The sequence below is a fragment of the Heterodontus francisci genome, chromosome 30 (assembly GCF_036365525.1).
Source record: "Heterodontus francisci isolate sHetFra1 chromosome 30, sHetFra1.hap1, whole genome shotgun sequence".
NCBI classification, from domain to species: Eukaryota; Metazoa; Chordata; class Chondrichthyes; order Heterodontiformes; family Heterodontidae; genus Heterodontus; species Heterodontus francisci.
Window position 1 is genome coordinate 59,939,408 of NC_090400.1, and position 25,917 is coordinate 59,965,324.

At 43.3% G+C, this 25,917-nt stretch overlaps 1 protein-coding gene across 2 annotated transcripts in view; it reads right to left on the minus strand.

The window, feature by feature from the left end:
* Window positions 1–25,396, minus strand: part of ywhae1 (tyrosine 3-monooxygenase/tryptophan 5-monooxygenase activation protein, epsilon polypeptide 1) — a 57,406-nt gene extending 32,010 nt beyond the window's left edge. Inside the window, exon 1 of one of the 2 annotated variants that reach the window (XM_068010809.1) lies at window positions 25,034–25,396. In XM_068010809.1, coding sequence (XP_067866910.1) covers window positions 25,034–25,097 — 64 coding nt within the window. In that variant the 5' untranslated portion in view covers window positions 25,098–25,396. Of the gene's footprint in view, window positions 1–7,276; window positions 7,359–25,033 lie in introns of those variants that run through there. The other variant, XM_068010810.1, reaches the window with a different exon arrangement.
* Window positions 25,397–25,917: the final 521 nt, after the last annotated feature.

Here is a 25,917-nt window from a genome sequence, read left to right on the forward strand (position 1 = left end):
CTAGTTAGTTCTAAATGCAAACACACTTTAGCCAAAGCAGAGCAAGAAAATATTAACATTAATCAGCAGAATGCTCTCATCCAGTGGGTGCCCCCTCGCCTAATCATAGCAGTTGCAGGAGCCCATAAGCCCTCACACACTACAAGACTTATCCCATCAGCTGGTATAAAGATGGTTATGGCCAGAGGGAACATTCACATCACGGCTTGTTGGACTATCAGCCTGTAAATCCCTCCACTACTTCAGACGTTTCTCGAAGAGAAAAGAGTGTGAAGATTCAAAAACTGTTAGCCATTTGTATTGCTCATTTTGAATGCATCCTTAAAAACTACTGGAGACACTATATTCTGTTGAGCTAACCTTAACAGTTGTTATACATGGGAGTGTGCTGTCCATAATCACTGGTTCCATTCACACTGGTACACAAATTGTGTGTTTCAGATCACAGCTAAACTTGCTTGAAACAGGACATTGAGGGAACAGCTACACTAAAATTTACAGCAACAAGGTTCTGGAGAAATTCAGTGGTTAATAAGTTTTGTTGGAGTGCAGCAATCCTAAACTACATCTGATCAAAGACAAAGCGTGACAACTTTAAGATTGTGTCGTCACAAAGAGAGACCAAATAATCAACAGGAATGTACAAATATACATTTATATACAAATAAGTTTTACTGCATGTTACAGAAACAAACATCATAAAAGATCTGAATAGCTGATTCGTAACCACTCACTGTCTCTGCAAGCCCTGCACTATGAGTAAGTGCTAACAGGCAGAATTAAAGTAATCCAGCAGGCCAGACTATTTCCTCATTTTACTGCACTGTAATCCCCAAACTGCCCAGACATTATTTCTATTGCTAAAGCAGCACTTTTTTTCTTTTCTCAATACTCAGGAGTAGCTTACAATGCAGCCTTCATTTTAATACTCAACTTCCCCACACTGTGAACCAAAAGTAATATGTCTGGAGTTGCTTCAAGGTATAAATCAATGAACATAACTATGAGGAGGCATCAAGCGCACAAAATTATGTCAGTTTAAGAAACATTCCTCTTTCCTTGTCTGTCTCTCTCTCTCTGCTACCCCTTGAAACATTTGACTCTTATTGCAAGAGAATTCCACAGGTTATCCTCCTGTACCATGCTCAAATGCTTATTATGTGTATGAGAACATATATTGACTGAGTATTGCCAGGATATTCACCTCACATCATAGACAAGCCCAAAATACAGTACTTGAACTCAATTTGGTGATTAGTCCCATGCCTTTAAGGAAGATTTGTAACTATACAAAACCACCCCAGCTACAAGTATGATCCAGGGACATCACCTTTTAACTGAAGGCCACTGAGTCACGTGGTAACAAGCTGAAACTTCAATTCCTAAAAAGTCATGAAGTGGGAAGAAAAATCACAACCTCTTCACTCGAAATATATACACATACACACAAAGTACCAGAAACTCCCGTGTAGCGATCGAACCAGAGCCTTGCTCACCTGCGGCAGCAACAGACCTCAGTGAAGAATGAGTACAGCAGCCGATGAGTTAAGGCAGGGGCTTTGGGGTGGGGAAAAGAGGGGGGCAGCCTACACACTCACCGGCAGCAGCAGCAGACCTGAGTAAACTGAGCGCAGCAACCAAATTAAAGCGAGAGCGCCTCCAGCAAAGTCACCAACAAAAGCAACATGTACAACGACGTCACAACCAGGGAAGGAGCCTACTGGTTAATAGCCGGGAAGTGTTTCTAGTTAACAGTCAAGAGTAAGGCACCGCAGCCTAGTGGAATACACATCCTGTGTCATGTGGGAAATCCTGGACGATCACGTGCAAGATTGTCGCTAGGTCGAGCTCCGGGTTTCGGAGCTTGAGCTGTGGCTGGAGTAACTACGGTGCATCCACAAGGTTCAATGTTTCATGGATAAGCATGTTTCTGGATGTGGTCACCTCAATAAAAGAGAGTGCATGCAGAGAGGGATGGGTGACTGCCAGGCAGTCAAGGAAGAACATGCAGGTAGTGCAGGAGACCCTGGAGTGCATCTGGTTCTCCAACCAATGCTGGTGACAATGATAGTTCCTCTGGGGAGTGCAGGCAGATGAGTGGAAAAGCAACAGTGATACTGGATTCAATAGTGGGGCAAACAGACATGTGCTTCTGCAAATGCAGACATGGCTCCAGGATGGTATGTTGCCTCCCTGGTGCCAGGGTCAAAGGATTTCACTGAGTGGCTACAGGACAGAGGGGGCAGGGAGAGAAGGGTGAACAGCAGAGCTCATGGCCCAAATCAGCAGCCGTGACATAGGCAGAGAGAAAGCAGAGTTTAGGGAGCTAGGAGAGACATTGAAAAGGAAAACCTCAAAAGATAGTAATCTCCAGATTACTCCCATTGCCACGTGCTACTGAGTACAGAAACAGAAAGACAGAGCTGATGAATAAGTGGCTGCAGACATGGCACAGGAGGGTTTGAGATTCCCGAGGCATTAGGACCGCCTCTGGGGCAGGTGGGATCTGTACAGGCTGCATCTCAACAGGACTGAGACCAATATCTTCGCAGCAGGTTTTGCAAGTGCTGTTGGGAAGAGTCTGAACTAGCTTGGCAGGGAGATAAGAACCTGCAAGTAGGTTCAGAAAGGAGAGAAGAAAAGTTGGGAATGGAAGGCATTCGCTGAGTGCGTTTGGAAGACAGAAGAAACAAAGGCCAGAAAATAGACAATATGAGAGTTCGGCAGTACTAAATGATATATACTTCAACATGAGAAGTCCAGGGAATAAGGCAGATTGAGTCGACAGCACAGATTGACATGTGGGAATATGATATTATAGCTATTACTGAGACATGGCTGAAAGAAGGCAGCTCAACATTCCTGGTCACAGGGTTTTCAAACGGGGGGGACTGTCTGAAAGGGTTTCTGCCTCTATCACCCCAAGATACAAAAATAAATGCACGTGAAGTGCCATAATATACAAGGCTACGGACCAAGAGTCGGAAAGTGGGATTAGTCTGGATGGCTCCTTGTCAGCTGATGCGGCCACTATGGGCCGAATGGCCTCTCCTTCCATGCTACAAATTCCTATGATTTCATGTTGGAATTCTCTCCTTTTCTAACCTAAAGCTAGAAAGCAGCTGCTCCCTAAAACAAGCAGTGATCTGTTGAACTGCAGTTCCAAACCTGCATCTTACCCACTCCCTCCAACAGGAAAACAGAATCCCACATTCAGAAACTACCCTGTAAACTCTGTTTCAACAAGCTGCCTCAGCAGTCCTCATACAAAGCTTCTTCCAAATTCAATCTGGCTTTGAACTCCAAGAGGAGTGAAAATACAAAATACATGGCGGAGTGTCCAGTATGTTGATTTTGAACTGCATTAGTACAGTTGTTAACCATAAACCACAAACTGAACTGAGAATGTTCACCCATCAGACTGCAAGTAAAAGGAGAAAATCATATCCTACAGTAAATCTGTCAAAGAACCAACTTCAATTATAGCAGTCATATCATACAGCATTAAAGTGGATTCCAAAACATTCTTAACAAGCCAGCAACATAAAAACCTGTAACAGTTTATAAGAGCATAGGAACAGGAGTTGATCATTTAGTCCCTCGAGCCTGTTCTGCCTTTCAGTGAGATCATGGCTGATCTACGACCTAACTCCATATGCCTTTGGCCTTTGCCCCATCAGTGCAAAAGACAAGGTTGAAGCAGTTGCATCCACCTTCAACCAAAAGTGCTGAGTGGATGATCCATCTCGACCACCTCCTGAGGTCCCCAGCATCACAAATGCCAGTCTTCAGCCAATCAGATTGACTCCACGTGATATCAAGAAACAGCTGAAGGCACTGGATACTGCAAAGGCTATGGGCCCTGACAACATTCCAGCAATAGTACTGAAGACTTGTGCTCCAGAAATAGCCGTGCCCCTCCCAAGTTGTTACTCAGCAAAGTGGAAAATTGCCCAAGTATGTCCTGTACACAAAAAGCAGGACAAATCCAACCCGGCCAATTACCACGCTATCAGTCTACTCTTGATCATAGAATGTTTAAGGCACAGAAAGAGGCCACTTGGCCAATCGTGTCTGTGCTGGCCGAAAAACAATCCACCTATTCTAATCCCACCTTCCAGCATTTGGTCCATAGCCCTGCAGATTACGACACTTGAGGTGCATATCCAGACTCCTTTTGAATGAGTTGAGGGTCTCTGCTTCAACTATCCTTTCAGGCAGTGAGTTCCAGACCATCACTACCCTCTCTGTGAAAAAGTTTTTCCCCATCTCCCCTCTAATTTTTCGACCATTCACTTTAAATCTATGCCCCGTCACTGACCTCTCTAAGGTGAATAGACTCTTCAACTCCACTCTATCCAGGCCCCTCAACATTTTGTACATTTCAATGAGATCTCCTCTCAGCCTTCTCTGTTCCAAGGAGAACAACTCCAGCCTATCCAATCTTTCCTCAAAGCTGCATTTTTCCAGTCCTGGCAACATCCTCGTAAATCTCCTTTGTACCTTCTCCAGTGCAATTACATCCTTTCTGTAATGAGGTGACCAGAACTGCACACAGTACTCAAGTTGTGGCCTATTATACAGTTCCAGCATAACCTCCCTGCTCATATATTCGAGACCTCGCCTTCTCAACCACCTTATCGACCTGTCCTGCTACCGTCAGGGATCTGTGGACATTCACTCCAAGGTCCCTTACTTCCTCTACACTTCTCAGTATTTTCCCATTAATCGTGTATTCCTTTGCCTTGTTTAACCTTCCCAAATGCATCAACTCACACATCTCCAGGTTGAATTCCATTTGCCACTTTTCTGCGCATATGACCAGACCATCAATATCTTCCTGCAGCCTACAGCTATCCTCCTCACTATCTACCACACGGCCAATCTTTGTGTCATCTGCAAACTTCTTGATCATGCCCCCTACATTTATTTCCAAATAGTTAATGTACACCACAAAAATCATCAGCAAAGTTATGGAAGGGGTCGTCAACAGTGCTATCAAGTAGCACTTGCTTACTAATAACCTGCTCACTGACGCTCAGTTTGGGTTCCACCAGAGCCATTCAGCTCCTAACCTTGGTCCAAACATGGACAAGAGAGCTGAACTCAAGAGTGACTGCCCTTGACATCAAGGCAGCATTCGACTGAGTGCGACATAAAGGAGCCCTAGCAAAACTGGAGTCAATGGGTATCGGGGGGAAACTCGCCACTGGTTGGAATCATACCTAGCACAAAGGAAGATGGTTGTGGTTGTTGGAGATCAATCATCTCAGTCCCAGGACATCAGTACAGGAGTTCAGCTCCTTGATCAATGACCTTCCCTCCATCATAAGGTCAGAAGTGGGGATGTTCGCTGATGATTGCACAATGCTCAGTACCTTTCGCAAGTCCTCAGATACTGAAGCAGCCCATGTCCAGATGCAGCAAGACCTGGACAACATCCAGGCTTGGGTTGATAAGTGGCAAGTAACATTCGTGCCACACAAGTGCCAGGCAATGACCATCTCCAACAAGAGAAAATCTAATCATCTCCCCTTGACATTCAATGGCATTACCATCGCTGAGTCCCCCATCAACATCCTGGGGGCTAGCATTGACCAGCAACTGAACTGGACCAGCCACAAACACTGTGGCTGCAAGAGCAGCTCAGAGTTTGGGAATTCTACAGCGAGTAACTCCTGACTCCCCAATGCCTGTCGTCCACCTACAAGGCACAAGTCAATGAGTGTGTTGGAATACTCTCCACTTGCCTGGATGGGTGCAGCTCCAACAACACTCAAGAAGCTCGACATCATCCAGGACAAAGCAGCCCGCTTGACTGGCACCCAATCCAACTCCTTCAACATTCACTCCCTTCACCACCGATGTCCAAGATGCACTGCAGCAACTCACCATGACCCCTTCGACAGCACCTCCCAAATCTGTGACCTCTACTACCTAGAAGGACGAGAGCAGCAGATGCATGGGAACACCACCGCCTGCAAGTTCCCCTCCAAGCCACACACCATCCTGACTTCACAGAATAATACAGTACAGAAGAGGCCCTTCTGCCCATCGAGTCTGCACCGATGCATTTAAGACACCTGACCTGTCTACCTAATCCCATTTGCCAGCACTTGGCCCATAGCCTCAAATGTTATGACGTGCCAAGTGCTCATACAGGTACTTTTTAAAAGGGCGTGAGGCAACCCGCCTCTACCACCCTCCCAGGCTATGCAGTCCAGACCGTCACCGCCCTCTGGGTAAAAATGTTCCTCCTCAAATCCCCCTTAAACCTCCTGCCCCTCACAAACTTGTGTCCCCTCGTAACTGACCCTTCAACTAAGGGGAACAGCTGCTCCCTATCCACACTGTCCATGCCCCTCAATCTTGTACGCCCTCAATCAGGTCACCCCTCAGTCTTCTCTGCTCCAGCGAAAACAACCCAAGCCTATCCAACCTCTCTTCATAGCTTAAATGTTCCACCCCAGGCAACATCCTGGTGAATCACCTCTGCACCCCCCTCCAGTGCAATCACATCCTTCCTATAATGTGGCGACCAGAATTGCACACAGTACTCCAGCTGAGGCCTTACCAAAGTTCTGTACAACTCCAACATGACCTCCCTGCTTTTGTAATCTATGCCTCGATTGATAAAGGCAAGTGTCCCATATGCCTTTTTCACCACCCTATTAACCTGCCCTTCTGCCTTCAGAGATCTATGGACAAACACGCCAAGGTCCCTTTGTTCCTCGGAACTTCCCAGTGTCAGGCCATTCATTGAATACTTTCGTGTCACATTACTCCTTCCAAACTTGGAACTATAACGCCATTCCTTCACGGTTGCTGGGTCAAAATCCTGGAACTCCCTTCCTAACAGCATTGTTGGTGTACCTAGACCCCAAGGATTGCAGTGGTTCAAGGCGGCGGCTCACCACCAGCTTCTCAAGGGCAATTAGGGATGGGCAATAAATGCTGATCTAGCCAGCAATGCCCACATCCCATGATCGAAGAAAAATAATCCCTTAACACTTTTGGCTGACAAAAATCACTTAGTTTTAAAATTAACTGATCAAGCATCAAAAGCTATTTGTGGAAGAAAGTTTCAAACGTCTACCACCAATTGAGTTTTGAAGTAACAACCAAAATAATTCACAATCAAGTTTGAATCCAGTACCTAAAGTGGATTTAAAATAAACATTTTTGAACTCGTGTAAACAATGTTTAGAACGCTGCTAGCAGTTATTTGTAATAAAATAAATTAGCAACTTTAATTTGAAGATAAACCTCCTCCTACCTAAATCCAAATTTCCTCTTTTTAAATGCCAGCATCCTTCTGCAGACACATCCAGGAAAGTTTGTTAAAATCCTTCAAACGTACAAGATCCAACTCCTGCCACCCTGTTTCTGCATCGGTGAATTTCAGATCATATGCTCTGGCAAAATGAGTGGTCAGGTTATCACTGGTTAGAACAGGAACAGCTCTCTCAACCCACACACATTTAAAATGGTTCCTGTGGCTGCAGCCTAATACATTTCTTTGTGTGCATATATTATTTTATCTAGACACACTTCTGCAGCAGACTGGCAAACTTAGGGGTCTATCAGCAATCAGTTTGATGCAGGAATAAGTTATGCTCCCGTCTTGCACCTTGCAGTAATAGCACCCTTCCGGTTTCCTCCTCTTAGCACAATTCACAACATTCCTTGTCCCAACATTGGAAATCAAACTTCTGAACGACCCTAAAGACAGCCCACACATCCTTCCTCCAAACCAACATAGAATGCAGGCTGACATCACAAGTATTTCTTGCAACACTGCATTGCTCAGGCTAAAGAAAGAAATGACCGTTGAAAACAAGTGCTTAATTCCCAGGCACTCACTTGCCTCAGGGCAAATGCAAAGTGCCTGGGCGGGATTTGATTCCCCAACTGACAATCAACAGGATAATGGCAGTCGTTATTGGCAAACAAAGCTGAAATTTATACCTTACACTGGACCCTCATTTGATTAGCACATGGTAGAAACCTGTCACTTTTGACGCATCTATTGCAATAGCTCTCCCATTTCAACAAAGGAGAAAATGTTCACTTTCAAAAGTAAGTCCAAACCACCTATGCATTTCTTCTTCCTGTTCTCATCCTTTTTAAAGCCAGCGAGTCCTTGCTGGGATGGACAACCCCTAAACTTCACCCAAGTGGCCACAGTTCAGAGTATGGACTTCAATTATTAGAAGGCTATTTAACTGTAGGCAGCAACACATGATACAGTGCACTCAGTAAGATTGGGAGGTGTAGTAGCTATCAAAAATGGGAGCCCTCACCTAGGGCTCCAAAGGCTAATTAAACCACTACTGCTATCCTGGGTAACTCAAACCTTCTTTATGCACATGGCAACGTTCACTGCATCATACAGAGGACCTCTGCAGGCAGATTGTAAAACTGGACACATTGGTATTTATGGTTTGCTCAATTTTATTTCATTGTTCAGGCAAACAGGGATATGTTGGCGTCTTCAGTGTTGTCAAGTCCCTTACCGGCTGTGCAAACTGAGGACACACCATCAATGTAATTTCTCATTACAAAATTACCTCCACCACCAGAGCACTGCAGCAGCAGTGTCTACCATCTGCACCACCAGCAAGTCGCCAAGCCTCCTTCGACAGTGCCTTCCAAACCCACAACCTCTACCACCTAGAACAAGGGCAGCAAACGCATAGGAACACTACCTGCAAGTTCCCCTCCAAGCCCCACACCATCCTGACTTGCAACTACATCACCATTCCTTCACTATCACTGGATCAAAAACCTGGAACTCCCTAACAGCACTGTGGATGCATCTACACCACTTGGATTGCAGTGCTTCAAGGCAGCGCAGCACCACCTTAAGGGCAATATGTATAGGCAACAAATGCTCACATCCCATGAAAGGATAAAACAAAAAGCTGAGCTGCACACAAAGCTGGTCACATAAGAAAGGAGAAACTGTACACCTTTTCCTCAATGATCCCAGTTTCTGACTGATTAGCCAAGAACATCTCGACTATCATCCAACTGCTTGATACTGCGACTAACCAAATTGTACCAACTATTCACAAAGCCAGTATGCTGTGGCAGACTACAGTAGTGACATTTGGCCTTCCACAGAAGATTGCTAGTACTGCTGCAGTGGGGTTAAGCCTGATAAATCAGATGGATTTTACACTTGAATCAGAATTTCTCTATGCTGCCCAAAGGCTCAAACTTTTCTTGATCGAGTTATATAAATATTTTCTGTTCAGTCTAGCAGCAAATAGCAAAATATAAATTTAACCCAAAAGGCTAAAACACTCTAATTGGTTATCATTCAATGCAGCCAAACGTGCACAATGTAATGCTATATATATTCCCCCTCCCCAGGGATTCACCTATCCAAATATAATTCCCAACAATTAAAATTCTGAAATTTGCACAGCTGTTAATTCAGTCTTTTCACCCTAAAGAAACAGCATGTGAAGGAGCATAGTAAGCAGCAAAACTATCTCCCAAATGTAAAAAAGGGAACAGTCACCGTTATATCTGCATTAATGGTTATCAAAGCTAAATACAAGCTGGTTGAGAATATAATGGAGAGACTAGTAAAAACAGAAAATGAAAAGTGTTGCAGAATGATTCTGACAGATAAATTCAACAATGATTAGCTTTGGCATACAGATCAAAAGAATGATGCAAATATAACAAATGAGAAACTAAAAAGCACTTATTCAGCAGTTTCTGGAGTGGTAGGTGGGGTAAAAGCAACACCAGAAATAATTTAAGTCTATTAATATAAATTTAAAAATCCTCGCACGTGGCTGTGTAACAGGATGTACATGCATATTAACACCTCACTATAAATACTGCGGCTACAAGAGGTCAGAGGCTGGGAATTGTGTGGCAAGTAACTCACCTCTTGACTCCCCAAAGCCATCCACCATCATTAAGGCACAAGTCAGGAGTGTGATGGAATACTCTCCACTTGCCTGGACGAGTGCAGATCCAACACTCAAGAAGCTGGACACCATCCAGGACAAAGCAGCCTGTTTGATCGACACCCCACCCAGCATCTTGAACTTTCACTCCCTCCACCACCGGCAGCAGTGTACACCACATACAAGATGCACTGTAGCAACTTGCCAAGCCTCCTTCGACAGCACCGTCCAAATCAGCGACCTCAACCACCTCGAAGGACCAGGGCAGACGCATGGGAACACCACCATCTGCAAGTTCCCCTCCAAGTCACACATCACCCTGACTTGGAACTATATCGCCACTCCTTCACTGTTGCTGCGTCAAAATCTTGGAACTCCTTTCCTGACAGCACTGTGGCTGTACCTACACCATATGGACTGCAGCAGCTCAAGGAGGCAGCTCACCACCACCTTCTCAAGGGTAATTAAGGGTGGACAACAAATGCTGGCCTTGCCAGCGACGCCCAGATCCCATGGAAGAATTAAAAAAAACATTCAGGCAAAACATTAACTGAGTCTTTTCACAGATTTTTAAAAAATCAATCATTCTTGGGATATGGGCATTGCTGGCATTTATTGCCATTCCTAGTTGCCCTAGTGAAAGAGGTGATGTGCTGCCTTGAACCATTGCAGCCTGTACGAAAGTACTCCCAAAGCACTGATGGGTAGTGAGTTCCACGATTTTGACCCAGCGACACTGTAAATTTTGTTCTTCACTTCCACCATTGTTAAATATTGCCAACTATCTGGTTTAATAATCCAACCAAAAAGCCATGTCATAGGAGAATTTTAAATTTCAAACAAATGAATTAACAAAATGCACAAATTTCAAAAAAAGATCAAAACACATTAAATTCATTTTTACCGGAAGGCAATTAATATATTTAAGCCACAAGTTAGTCGGGTTTACAGAAACTAGACTGCCAATTAGTTTACAAGCATTCACTGAGATTAGTTGAGTTTCACAACACAATTTTAACTTTCATGGGAATTGTTCTTGTCTTATGTCTCCATTCTCCCAATTCCCTGCCCCCATAAAATGTGCACTCCCTTCACTCATGCAAACATCCTGGTAGGCACACAGCCTGCTCTCAAACAAACATCTGTGGACGAGCACCAGGAACTGCAAAGACATGATTCTAACTTTAATTTTGCCAATAATGTGCCACTCCACTCGCTCTCACGATGGCATGTCTACAAGTATTATGCTGAACATGTATACCATGAGCAGACAACGCTTCACTAATGCTAAAGATGTTCTCTCCGTACACACTAAATTTGTGGTCAAACTTAGACCACTTAAAAGTCATGAAACACCCAACAGTCTATGGATACCTCTGAAAATCTCAGATTCATTATGATCTATTAAAACTCTAAAGAAGAAATGGTGACAGAATTTTTGCAACTTTAACACAGTAATGCATCCCATGGGGGGAGGGGGTGTGTGGAGAAAACTAACCCGGTAGAGAATATTTCAAGCAATTCATCACTACTGCAATATTGGCAACAAATTAAAAGTAACACACAGCATTAAGTGTACTGGCTTAAATGTGATTTCTGTCATTAAAAAAGCCGAGCGGCATTGACTGAAGCAACTTACCTGCAAGGACATTGCAGCTGGTTTCAAATTACTTAACCAGCCATGTGTGTAACTAGCATAGTTGCATACAATTAGAAGCAAATATGTTGCGGCTGTTGAATGACAAACACCTAGATGTATTCGCCCTAGTTTTTACAACCAGAAAGACGCTTTGTTAAATCATGATTTTTGAATAGTCCACTTACTGTGCAAGATTAAATTTACCATTACGCCCAAGCACTATTACAAACAGAACTTTTAACACTGTGCATCCTTTATATGGTCAGCAACAGCTAATTCACAGATCTGGTTTTGAATGCACAGGATTCTACCCTACAATATGGCATCATTAAAAGTTTGAGGGCACAGCAAGGACTTTAAAAAAACCCATTTCGAATGCCTGGAATAGAAAGGCTCTTTACTATGGGAACCAGGTATGAATCCAGCTCAGATTGATAGAGCTAGCAGAAACAAATCTAGTCTAGGGGTTGTTGACATTGTAAGGATGCTCATCTAGAAATTTAATTACGCAGATAGTAGAGGTACCAAAGCTTGTATTAAAGCAATTTTAGAATGCAGCAACTATAGTTTCTGAAGCATCTGATTTTTGAATTAAAAACAGAAGAGGGAGCATCAACATTAAATACAAGCATGTTAAACTGATAAAAAATTTGTATACATCAAGGAAAGCTTATGGTAAGAATGTTTTATCAGTAACTTGGCAGATTTATATATTCAATAGCAAACTTGCAAAGACCCAGGTTTGATAATTTACCACTCCCTGAACATTCCAGCTTGTGTGATCTGACCACTCATAGGCTGCATCTAACCATGCACACCATACTTACTAACAGAAGGATAATGCTTAAAAGCTCAAATCTGCAGTGCCCAACACCATTTCAATTAGGCTATTGATGGATTTCCTTAAGCTAACGGTTGTGGGTGTACGTTTTTCATTAGGTAGATCACTGCAATATTCATAATCACCGCATTTGTAAAAGGTCGTCACTAACTGAAGTGGAATCACTGGAATTGGTATTATCCAAAAGATAAATAAAGTTGCATTTTAAATATCAGTAGTATGTCAGTGTAAATTTAATGACGAGGAAGCTTTTTCTTTTATTCGTTCATGGGATGTGGGCTTCGCTGTCCAGGCCAGCATTTCTTGCACATCCCTAATTGCCCTTGAGAAGCTGGTGGAGAGCTGCCTTCTTGAACCGCTGCAAAGTTTCAAAACAAGGGAGCATGGCAGTAGAGAACCAATGAGATAATTACAAACAAAAAAAAAATCAGCATCTAATTGCAATACCTCTCAATTATGTATCATTTTAAAGGAAGCCTCAGATTTTGCACTCCCTTTCACAGTCATAACTCCAAGCACTTGTACGCTTTCAGATTACATGTTGAAATTTTCAGAAAATGCCTTTAAACAAATTAACAAAATATTTAGCCACTTCTGCAAAGGTACCTATTTCCATATCCTTAATCCCTACCTTTAGATCTAATTGCAAAAAGCACTGTCTCTTCCTACCATCCCCACATTAATGTATGAATTCACTTTAGAGTTTAGAAACTACCATAGCTGAATTACTTGAATTTCAAGGAATATAATGGCTAAGATCAGCTAAAAGGGAACAGACTTGCTGCATCTCTCATAGTTCACCTGTGTTTCACCAAAACGCCCTTGATGTCCTGCCCTGCTACTTGCGCACTCACCCCACCCCTTGTAATTTTCTGAAAGTACAATTACTATTTCTGGCCAGGCCCACATCATTCCGAGTTTCCTTCAAGTTAAAAAACAATTTGAATAATTAGCAATTGCCACGGGAAAAAGCGCTTGACGTTTGATGCACAGTATATTAGAATATACGTAATATTGTAGCACAAGTAGAAACTATTAATGGGGTATTCAGGGACAAAGTTGATCTCAGTGAAAAGGCAAAATAGCCACAAGAATAATTTACTATTTTAATTATGCATCATTACTAACAGCGGATTAAAAAAAAAGACTTACTTAATCCTAAACGTACACAGATTAGGCAGTAGAATTAAACATTTGCAACAGGGAGTGCAAGGATACATCTTTTTTCAAACCAGATATTCATAGAATCATAGAAGGTTTAAAGCACAAAGTGGCTACTTGGCCTATCGTGTCTGTGCTGGCCGAAGAACAATCCACCTCTTCTAATCCTACCTTTCAGCATGTGGTCCGTAGCCCTGCAGATTACGACACTTGAGGTGCATATCCAGACTCCTTTTGAATGAGTTGAGGGTCTCTGCTTCAACTACCCTTTCAGGCAGTGAGATCCAGACCTCCATCATTCTCTGGGTGAAAAGGTTTTTCCTGATCTCCCCTCTAATTTTTCTACCATTCACTTTAAATCTATGCCCCCTCGTCACTGACCTCTCTGCTAAGGTGATTAGACCCTTCACCTCCACTCTATCCAGGCCTCTCAACATTTTGTACATTTCAATCAGATCTCCCCTCAGCCTTCTCTGATCAAAGAAGAACAACCCCAGCCTATCCAATCTTTCCTCATAGCTGCATTTTTCCAGTCCTGGCAACATCCTCATAAATCTCCTCTGTACCCTCTAATGCAATTACATCCTTTCTGTACTGAGGTGACAAGAACTACACACAGTATTCAAGTTGTGGCCTAACCAATGAGTTATACACTTCCAACATAACCTCCCTGCTCTTATATTCTATATTTCAGCTAATAATGGAAAGGATTCCATATGCCTTCTTAACCACCTTACCAACCTGTCCTGCTACCTTGACACTTATATTAAGGAAACTCCTAATATTGGGATGGAAGAAATGACAGCAAGTTGCCCATTTTTGCACAACATGGAGTAGCCACTTAGACTGTGATTAGCAAAGGCCTAGAGGAGCACAACATACTGTGATGGCCACAGGTACAAAAAAACAAAAATTTAGTATATTCGTCATTGCAAATATTAATATGTTAATTCAGCCCAAAAAGTCCCCCACAGAAGCATTTACCAAGATGGTGTGCCTTTCAAAGTAATGTTGAGGCAAAATAATTCGAAATAGAACTATTCCAGATTCAAAGGTTGGTGCGACTTCATTTCTAGACTCAACATTTCCAGAAATTACAATCATGGACAAGTAACTACATAAAGAAGCTCAAACACTGCTACACAATGGGTGGGGTGGTTTCTCCTCATCTCAGTCCAGAGTGGTTGGCCCCTTGTCCTGAGGCTGTGCCCCCGTGTTCTAGATTCCCCGACCAACTGAGGCAGTCTTTCAGCTTCTACCCTGTCAAACCCTTTCAGAATCTTGTATGTCTCAACTAATTCGCCTCACATTCTTCTAAACTCCAGGATGGTTCTAGAATTATGGAGAACTTAGCCAAGGAGCGAGAGATATCAGGTATTGTTTGGGATGGCCAAACCAGAGTTGGTGATTTGAAATATTTTGATCGAGTTATGATCTATAGTTGTAAATTATATTCCAAAAATGTATTTACTTCCCTTTTGTTCTTGAGTGCTCTGATTAGGTTCGCAGATGACACGAAAATTGGTGTCGTCGTATATAGTGAGGAGGAAAGCCTTACAGGATGATATAGATGGGCGGAGCTGTGGCAAATGGAATTTAATCCTGAGAAGTGTGAGGTGATGCACTTTATTTTATTTATTTTTATTTAGAGATACAACACTGAAACAGACCCTTCAGCCCACCAAATCTTTGCCGACCAACAACCACCCATTTATACTAATCCTACATTAATCCCATATTCCCTACCACATCCCTACACTAGGACAATTTACCTATCAACCTGCAAGTCTTTGGCTGTGGGAGGAAACCGGAGCACCCGGCGGAAACCCATGCGGTCACGGAGAACTTGCAAACTCCACACAGGCAGTACCCAGAACTGAACCCGGGTCACTGGAGCTGTGAGGCTGCGGTGCTAACCACTGCGCCACAGTGCCGCCCTAGTCCTTTGGGAGGACTAACAAGGCAAGGGAATATACAATGGATGGTAGGACCCTAGGGAGTACAGAGGGTCAGAGGGACCTTGGGGTGCTTGTCCATAGATTACTGAAGGCAGCAGCACAGGTAGATAAGGTGGTTAGGAAGACATACGGGATACTTGCCTTTATTAGCTGAGGCATGTAATCTGAAAGCTAGACTGAAAAGGCTAGACTTGTTTTCCTTAGAGCAGAGAAGGTTGAGGGGAGATATGATTGAGGTATACAAAATTATGAGGGGCATTGATAGGTTAGATAGGAAGAAACTTTTTTCTCTTAGGGGTCAATAACCAGGGGGCATAGATTTAAGGTAAGGAGCAGAAGGTTTAGAGGGGATTTGAGGAAAAATATTTTCACCCAGAGGGTGGTTCGAATCTGGAACACACTGCCTGAAAAGGTGTTAGAGGCAGGAACAATAGAAACATAGAAAATAGGAGTAGGCCATTCGGCCCTTTGAGCCTGCTCCACCATTCATTATGATCATGGCTGATCGTCCAACTCAGTAACCTGTTCCCGCTTTCGCCTCATACCCTTTGATCCCTTTAGACCCAAGAGCTAAATCTAACTCCTTCTTGAAAACATATAATGTTTTGGCCTCAACTGCTTTCTGTGGTAGCGAATTCCATAGGCTCACCACTGTCTGGGTGAAGACATTTCGCATCTCAGTCCTGAAAGGTTTACCCCGTATCCTTAGACTATGACCCCTGGTTCTGGACTCTCCCACCATCGGGAACATCCTTCCTGCATCTACCCCGTCAAGTCCAGTTAGAATTTTATAGGTTTCTACGAGATCCCTCCTCACTCTTCTGAACCCTCACTTCATTTAAGAAGTATTTAGATGAGCACTTGAAACGCCGCAGCATACAAGGCTACAGGTCAAGTGCTGGATTAAAATAGTTCGGTGCTTGATGGCCGACACAGACACGTCGAGCCGAAGGGCCTGTTTCTGTGCTGTATAACTATGACAATATCACATTTTAAAATGGTTTTGGTGTAGCATTACCGTACATCCAACATTTCATTTACAGCAAGATCAGTGTTGCCTGTAACTTGGAAAGTTACTCACTACAAAAATAGCTACATACATCTGTAAGTGGAAGATTTTTAAAACAGTAGCAGAATTTCTACTGGTAAATATAGTTGAGTACACGTTTTGCCTGCAACAGCTTCTTAGGGGTACATTTTAACAGGAATGCTGGCCTCAATTATCATCTTCCTGCTCTGGACATGCTAGTACATTGAAACAGCAACCTTCCCTTTTCTAATAATTTGGTCAAGAGGGGATCATACCCAAGTCTCTCCTTCCTGAATCATTAGCTTCAATAAGGCAACTGCAACAAGCACATGGGAAAGGCGTCTGCTGCTATGTCCAGACTGGCCAAGAGAGTGTGGGGAAAATGGCACACTGACACGGAACACAAAAGTCTGAGCGTATCAAGCCTGTGTCCTCAGTACTTTGCTCTACGGCAGCGAGGCCTGGACAACGTATGTCAGCCAAGAGTGACGTCTCAATTCATTCCATCTTCGCTGCCTCTGGAGAATCCTTGGCATCAGTTGGCAGGACCGTATCTCCAACGCAGAAGTCCTTGAGGCGGCCAACATCCCCAGCATATACACCCTACTGAGCCAGTGGCGCCTGAGATGGCTTGGCCATGTGAGCCGCATGGAAGATGGCAGGATCCCCAAGGACGCATTGTACAGCGAGCTCGTCACTGGTATCAGAACCACCGGCCGTCCATGTCTCCGCTTTAATGACGTCCGCAAACGCGACATGAAGTCCTGTGACACTGATCACAAGTCGTGGGAGTCAGTTGCCAGTAATCGCCAGAGCTGGCAGACAGCCATAAAGGCGGGCTAAAGTGTGGCGAGTCGAAGAGACCTGGCTGTTGGCAGGAAAAAAAAGACAGAAGCGCAAGGGGAGAGCCAACTGTGTAACGGCCCCGACAACCAATTTTATCTGCAGCACATGTGGAAAAGTCTGTCACTCTAGAATTGGCCTTTATAGCCACTCCAGGCGCTGCTTCACAAACCACTTACCCACCTCCAGGCTCTTACCCATTGTCTCTATAGACAAGGAGGCCAAGGAAGAATAATAAGGCAACTGCTCTCAAAGCTGAATATAGTTTCCAAACCAACTAACCTCTGTTTTTCACAAGCTTGGAAAAAGCAGAGATTAGACTAAATAAGAGGCTTCGCTTCTTAAATGGTCAAATCAGCATGCAACAGAATCATATGGACCAAATTTATTTGTGCTTTGTTCAGTTAGTCAATTCAGTCTCTGGGGAAAGGGGCACTATAATTAGCCTTGACTAGGAAGGGTTGTGGTGGCACTATGAGAAAAGTCAGCCAGGATTTCTACTCCTGATAGTCAATGATTTCTGATGGACAGGGCATACAGCCATTGTGACGCCTGCAGCATTCTAAAAGCTTCCCAAGCCCCCACTATTAATAAAGACTAATGGACTGGCAACTGTGGGATCATCCTTCAGTAGGAGTCTCTCTTGGGGACAGGGAAGATACTGCATAAAAAGAAAAAGCAACATTTTATAAAAATGTAGAAAAACCAGCTGCAATGATGCAGCCAATAAACAGCACTCTATATTAGAACACAAACCGCACGACCTGTGAAATGTTAAGATAGTGCTTTGCGAATTGACCCACAGATGAAAATCATTTAACTGCACTAACTGTTCACCAAGAAGCTATCTAGACACCAGTGATGTAACCAATAGAGCACATGGCACAATTACCCGCCAGCACCTATCCAGATTACAACACGGACATAGCATTTTACTTTTACGACAGTTGACTCACTGTCTTATATCTGCTTGGACAATGGAAGGATCATCACTCTGGACTGGATACTTGCACATTGCATAGGTATACGACGGCAATCATTCTGATGCCAGACCAAGTCAAGACTAGGTTTAGCACATAAAGCAACTTATGATCAGATTTTCTTCATTCCATTAGTAAAACTCATCTTTGGGTTATGATATAAAAATAGTGAGCACCCTATCCAACTTCAGTGTGATCTTACACAAAACAGAACATCCCCTACAGATTCGGACTACAGTCCAGGGCAGAACATCCTTTCCCTGACTGGCCTGTGCAGGATCCCACTAACCAATAAGGTTCCTCTTTCTCCTTTTTTAAATCTCTCTCAACGTTTTTCAACAGAATGAGCGAGGGTTCCTCATTCCCTTTCACCTAAACAAGCAAACAAATTGCTCACTTAGCTGCTAGGGGAAAACAAACTTTCAATTAACATATTAACCACATTTCATTAAGGAATCCTTGTAAACAACTTCAGGAGGACAAACACAAGTTTAACATTGGGCAAAAAGATGCCAAAGTTCAATGTGTAAAAAGGTGAAGTGGTACATTTTGGGAGGAAGAATGAGCGGAGGACAAATATTGGCAAAATCTTGGGCTTCAGACGCGTATTCCAAGAGCTGTTAAAGAGTAAACACTAGGATCTAACTTCGATAAGAGGCTTTATTTGTTTTTGGGATGTGGGTGCCGCTGAATAATCCAACATTTATTGCCCAACGCTAATTGCCCTTGCACTGAGTGGCCTGCTGGGCCATTTCAGAGGGCATTTAAGAGTCAACCATATTGCAGTGGGTCTGGAGTCACATGTAGGCCAGATCAGGTAAGGACAGCATATTTTCTTCCATAAAGGACATTAGTGAACAGATGGATTTTTTTTACAACAATGGAGAAAGGTTTCATGGTCACCATTAGACTAGCTTTTAATTCCAGATTTATTAATTGAATTCAAATTTCACCATCTACCATGGTGGAATTTAAACCCATGTCCCCAGAGCATTAGCCTAGGTTCTAGATTACCAGTCCAGTGACATTGCACTACGCAAGGTCCTCCACCATATTAGCAATACTAAACTTATACAAAGCATGTTAGAATAGCGTCCAGTTCTCAGTGTCTAACTTTTAGAAAGGATATTAATGCCATGGAGAGGATGCAAGAGATTCACTACAATACTCAAAATGACAGTTAATAAGATTATAGAAACTAGGACTCAGTCAAAAATGAAGTAGATATGAAGTAGAGAAGTGAGAAGGAAGAATTATGGAGTTTTGATAAGGTCAGAAAATACTATTTGATAACTATACAGTATTAATTTATCAGAACAAAGAGGTTTTTTTTTAATTTAAAAACTCAGTTGTTAGGTCATAGAATGTCAAACAAAAAAAATTGTGGGAAACAAAACCCAGAATGGATAAAAGGGAAATGGACAGAAACCTGAAAGAAAAATTGGACAATAAGAAGAAAAGGAAATGACAGTTCTGAGCTCTAGCAGAAGTATGATGGGCTAAATGGACATCTTGTACAATTCTGATTCTGAGACTCCACTCCCCATTCTGCCAATCTAACAGTGTAGCTGTTAGTTTTTCCATGCTAACCTACCTCCATTGTTCCATCTGTGCAGCCATGATGACCATGTTCATCAGCTTTCTTCAGATTGCATGACCTCAGTGCTCACAACCTCCAATCTCCTGCAACGGTTGAATCACTGCATCTAAATCTCAATGCCCTTAAATAAGGCAGTGAAGATCTGCACTCTTACGGTTCTCCAAAAACTGACTCTTCACGCCTCTCCCCAATCTAACCAACAGCTCCCACCTCTTGCTTTTGATGACCCTATCCCTGTGTCACACTCCATCATAGCCTTATAGCTACTGCTTCATTATCTCCTCTGACCTCAAGCAAAAAGCAAATCCCTTCTTTCTCAGGATTCAAAACTAAAACTTATCTAGTTCAGGCTTCTCCTCCCTCCTACAGTCTTCAAAGCTTTAAAATCTTGAATAACAATCACTTCCTGATTTATCTCCTTCCTTTTCAAGTTTGATGACATACACAAGGGGCGCGGCACAGTGGTTAGCACCACAGCCTCACAGCTCCAGCGACCCGGGTTCAATTCTGGGTACTGCCTGTGTGGAGTTTGCAAGTTCTCCCTGTGTCTGCGTGCGTTTCCTCCGGGTGCTGCGGTTTCCTCCCACATGCCAAAGACTTGCAGGTTGATAGGTGAATTGGCCATTATAAATTGCCCCTAGTATAGGTAGGTGGTAGGGAAATTTAGGGACAGGTGGGGATGTGGTAGGAATATGGAATTAGTGTAGGATTAGTATAAATGGGTGGTTGATGGTCGGCACAGACTCGGTGGGCCGAAGGGCCTGTTTCAGTGCTGTATCTCTAAACTAAACAAGGATTACAAGGAATAGTTTACTTTTGTCAGTCACATAAGTTGGCCTTTGTGACTTTGATAAGATCCATAGCAGAAACCTGATGACAGGAATTCAGACATGGAGTTGTGGAAAAGATGGGCACAGATTTAGTAGGCGACAGCATATTCAAGGACTTTGGAGCGGAAAGGGAGGTTGGATATGGGTCAGTAGTTTGCAAGGACGAAGGGGCTAAGGTCCCTCAGATTATTTTAGCGCAGAAATTAAATAAATGGTTTGGATCATTTACTTGATAAATGGCAAAGTTATACTTAAGCCCCAAGAATTATTTCTATCAAAGCCTCCTAAATTACATAAGAAACCTTTCTAAATGGACAAGATTTGTCGCTATATTTAAGGACGCAAAAGTATAAACCTCGATTAATCACCACTACAGATTAGTTCATCATCTGCATGACACTAATTTTCCATCAAAACTGCAGCTTTTAGCTCCCCTGATGGCATATTTGATAAAGGCAGCGTCAGTTTGGTTCAGTTGGTAAAACTGTAATAGTCAGAGGTTGACAGTTTACACCTCACTGCAGACTTCAGCAACTGTTCTGGGCAAACACTTCAATGCAGTGTGGCACAATTTGAGATGCCGTCATTTGGATGAGACCTTAAACTAAGGCTCAACCTGCTTGTTCAAGTGCACATGGCACAATTAAAGCAGGTTTCTCCCAGTGTTTGATCCTACATTCCTCTCAACCACCACCAAAAACAAATTAACTGGTCATTTATTCAAGAGCATTTATTTATTTAATGGTTGTGGGACTTTGTATGCAAATTGTCTGCCCCACTTACCTACATTAAGAGAGGCCATACTTCAAAGAGTCATTGGTTATATAGCCCGACAGGATGTTCTGAGAATGTAATACTACCACACTATATAAATTAAAGTTCATCCATTCTTCACTAAACTGCAAAGGCGAAAAGTGCCAACTGCAATGCCAGTCTGCACGTAATTAGCTCATCTTAGTTACGGCAGAAGCTGAGGTGTTACAATTGCTGCCCCACCACCCCCCACAAGCATCGTAGATTCCCGATTCAAATCACTGTTTAATGTCTCTGATGGAAAATGCAGCATGTGGACTTAAATGAAACAGGATTAGGCCGTTTAACCAGTGTACCAAGAGGATCTAGCTGCTGGCATCTGTGGATGTACAAGAAAATTGTAATCAAGTTTTTAAAACTCCACAGTTGAGAGGTTCCATGTCATCCTTAAAACACAGAAGTCAAACGTTTCAAAGAAACCCTGTACTCCAGAGCACCAAATGAGTCAATGGCTGGACTGAAAATACAGAAGTCCCACCCACCCAGCAGCTGAGGATGTCTTAGTCACACAGCTAGGGACATGTTTCAATCTGTTGAGGTGTCACGACCTGCCAGCTCAAATCAACAGTCACACCTCTAAATGGCCTTGGATGAAGGGAATTGACAGGTAATGGGAATGGAGCACATTCAGAACAAAGAGAAAATGAGTAAGCAAATTGGACTGAAACTGCAGAAGAGACAATAGAAACAAAAGTCCATGCAAACAGATGATCTAGAGTGGCTGGTCCAAAGGTCAGAATTGCCCAAGAAATTCTTCCATAACAATATTCAAATTCCCACTCCATGTTCTCCCCTCACCATGGAGCATACAGTTGAAGCAACAGTTGGTTCATGGCCCGATTAACAGCAGGGTTAATCAGACAGCAGAGATCAAATACTGCATTTTCCTGGTCTGTATGAAAATGCCATATCATGCAATGCGTGGATAACTTGAGCCAGTTATTTTTTTCAACATCGAAACATTCAAAACCAGAGTGACAGTAATGCCCTAGTCAAAGCTTTATTGCTACTATGTTTAAAAAAAACACATGGAAGACTTGTTTACAAATCAGTTTTATTTGTTTTAAAAATGGGTTCACAATTGTTCTAGTTCTCTCCTCCCCATCATTTCACACAGGCCACTCAATCTAAATCTACAATACCAAAGTACTGGTAACATCTGTCAACAGGACAGAGATTTGCAGTTTCAGAAACAGAAACTTTAGGCCAGCTAACAGTGAAGGGCGAGGCCTGGATTTAGCTAGGTATCTCAGGAGAGTGAAAGTGCAAAAATGTCCCCAAGTTAGATAGTGTTAACATGATGAATCCTACCGGAAAAAAAGCTACCATTCTTTCTGTTAAAAGATGTTAACTAAAACAGAGTTATAGCTTAAGATTTCCTTCAGGCACTGAATACTCAATGAGATCATGTCTGAAGCACTGCAATCTTATTAGCCTGGTCAGCATAATGCACCAAGATGGGAGGACTTAACTGTTCAGGTATTCTCATTTCTTCAGAAGACATACCTTCAAAAAATCTTAAACCAATCCCATTGCCTGGCCATTGTACCAAATGGTGCCTGGGAAACAGTGGCCTGCCTGGTAAATGCATCTGGACTCTGCTTATGCCACCCACATAGCAGAATAATGCCAGCAATGGTAAAGATTACAGAGCAATTTTACCAACAATGCACAATTAAGGAACTAAATATATGCAAGAAAATCATTTTAGAGAAACCAACTAAAATAGCTAAAATTTGAGAAAAACAATGCAAATCACTCAGCTTTCAGTGTGAATTCTTGAAACCAAGCCCACCAACACTACTGCTGACAATCTCTCAGCCTTTAAGATTTTTCAATGTCCAACTACAGGCCAGCACTGAGGGAGTTTCACTCAAAACAGAGTTACAAGGCACAAGTCCCTGTTACAATTAAAAAGTGTGATCCCTTTCACAGCTGACTTTGGAATTACAATACATCTTGCAGTTATTGCAATACAGTTGAAAACATGTCATAAGTGCAGCAAATCACAGAAATCTGCTGAAACCTCCCTAACTGGTAGCTATAAAACAGGAATAGCCCCTCTCCACAAAGAAAGTTGGCCTGGTACCATTAAGAAACTAAAACGAATTTATTGCAACAGTATCATGACATTGCTAGATTTATAACCAACAGGGAACAAACTGATTTTAAAAATATGAATGACAGGAATTGCACTTTTAATTATTAACAGAATACATTAACATAACCATTTAGGTAAACAAAACTTCAGTTTTTTGGGTGAATACTGCAGAATAGCATCAAAATAATGTCCTAGACTCACAAATTGAAATTGTCCTCATGTTAAAAGATTAATTTTGTAACAACTTTACCCCAAAACTGCACCTACATATCCAGGATTGCAACAGCAGGATCCAGACCAACCCTTAAAAACAGGTTTAGAGCTCAAAAACCAAATGACCCATCAAACCTTCATCAGATAAAAATCCATCAACACATGATGAACTAGAGGTAGGAAAAAGGCCTTTACAATGAGAAGCTGGGTTTGAGAGGAGGAATTTCTTACCTCCACCCTGCCTCATTTCTCAGCATGTTTGTGCAAAGGCTGACCTGTAACTTCCACCTCAGCAGAATGAAAAAAAATCACCCTCAATCACACTGTGCAGATAATAAAGACATTAAATTACAAAGACACAAGATTAAAGGATCCCAACTCTCATTTCCAATTGGACATTTTATTTTATGTAGAACATATATATATATATAAATAAAATTTGAGGCTTGGCCAATTCACTGGGTGGTGGGACTCCCGAGACAAAACCCATTAAAATCTTTTTTAAAAATTAAAATTGAGGGGGCGAGGGGGAAGGAAGGGATAACCCCCGTCCATTAACCCCAGAACCCACCCCACCCCCCAGGTTCAGGGGGCAATCCAATGCCATTCTGCAAGGTGAAAGGAGGGGCGGGGGCAATGAATTAGCATTTTGAAGCAGTGACTGCAGAAAATGTGGAGAGAAATTACATTTTAAAGAGGCAATAAAGGGGATAGGAATTTAGAAGAGCGAGAAGGCTCAGCGGATGCACCTCTCCACGCTGCAAAAGGGAGGGGTCGCTGTGAATAAAGAGGCGCCTGGAATCTTGCTGTGCCTCTCCCTGTCTCTGGAGGGAACACCCCTCCCCCACACAGACAGAGATGGGGGTGGGGTGGGGTGGGGGGGGTATGGACCCTGACAGGGTATTTGTTAGAGTTGGGGTAGGGGAGAGCGCGGGCACCGAGCTGCCGCCGGGCGCCATTTTGTGAAGCCGGCGGCCGGGAAAGAGGGAGGAGGAGGAGGGAGAAGGAAAGGATTAAAACCCCCCCCCACCACCACCTCATCCCAACAAACCACCTCCCAAAAATATCATCCTAAACCCTCCGAACATCACTCACCGTCATAGCGCTCAGCCTGCTCGGCCAACTTGGCTTGGTAGACGAGGTCCTCGCGGTCCGCCATGTTCTCCGGCGGGGGAGCTAAGGCGCTCGATGGAGAGGGGGAGGGTTTTTTTTTTGTTGTTGGTTTTTGTTTTTTTTTTTGGGGGGAGGGGGAAGGATGTGGAGTTTCTAAAAAAAAAACCCGCAAAAGCTTCTCCTTTTTTTCTCGCTAAAATCGTGAGAGAGAGAGATGATGAAGAGGCAAGAGGCAGACACCCAGGGAGTGACCGCCGTCCTGAGGAAGCAGCTGAGCCGCCAACACTCTAAGCCCGCACCCGCCGCCGAGCAGCTGCCAAAATGGCGGACGGACAGAGTGTAGTACCGGGCCCCGCTGCCCGAGCGCTTGCGCCGCCTCCCTTTTTTTTTTGCTCCGGTGGTGATTCGGTCGGCGCACTACTTTCCCTAGCTGTCACTGTCTCTACACGGGTGGCGCGCGTGCGCGGTGGGCAGGAGCGCGGCGGAAGGATACCCAAACGCGGTGGGGGGGGGGGCCTCGCCGCCCTCAAAAAAATAGGCACAAAGCACAAAGTGCCGGGCACCGCGCTTTCGGCCGAGCGCTCCGCGCGGTGCAGCGGCTTAGCGGAGCGCAGACACAAAGAGAGGCGAAGGCCACTGTGTCCAGCCACCCTGGAAAAATAGCGCCAGCCACTTCCCGAAAGGAGGGTGTGTTGGCGCATGGAGCACAGGATGTCCACCCAGAGATTAAATAATGCAAGCTGAAAGTAAACCATCATTATTAGATACTTGCAATAATGATATATATACATTCAAAAAGGAAACTGGTAGATGCATTCCACTATTAATCCATTTAGTGATAAACTAATCCATTTGGCTGACAATCC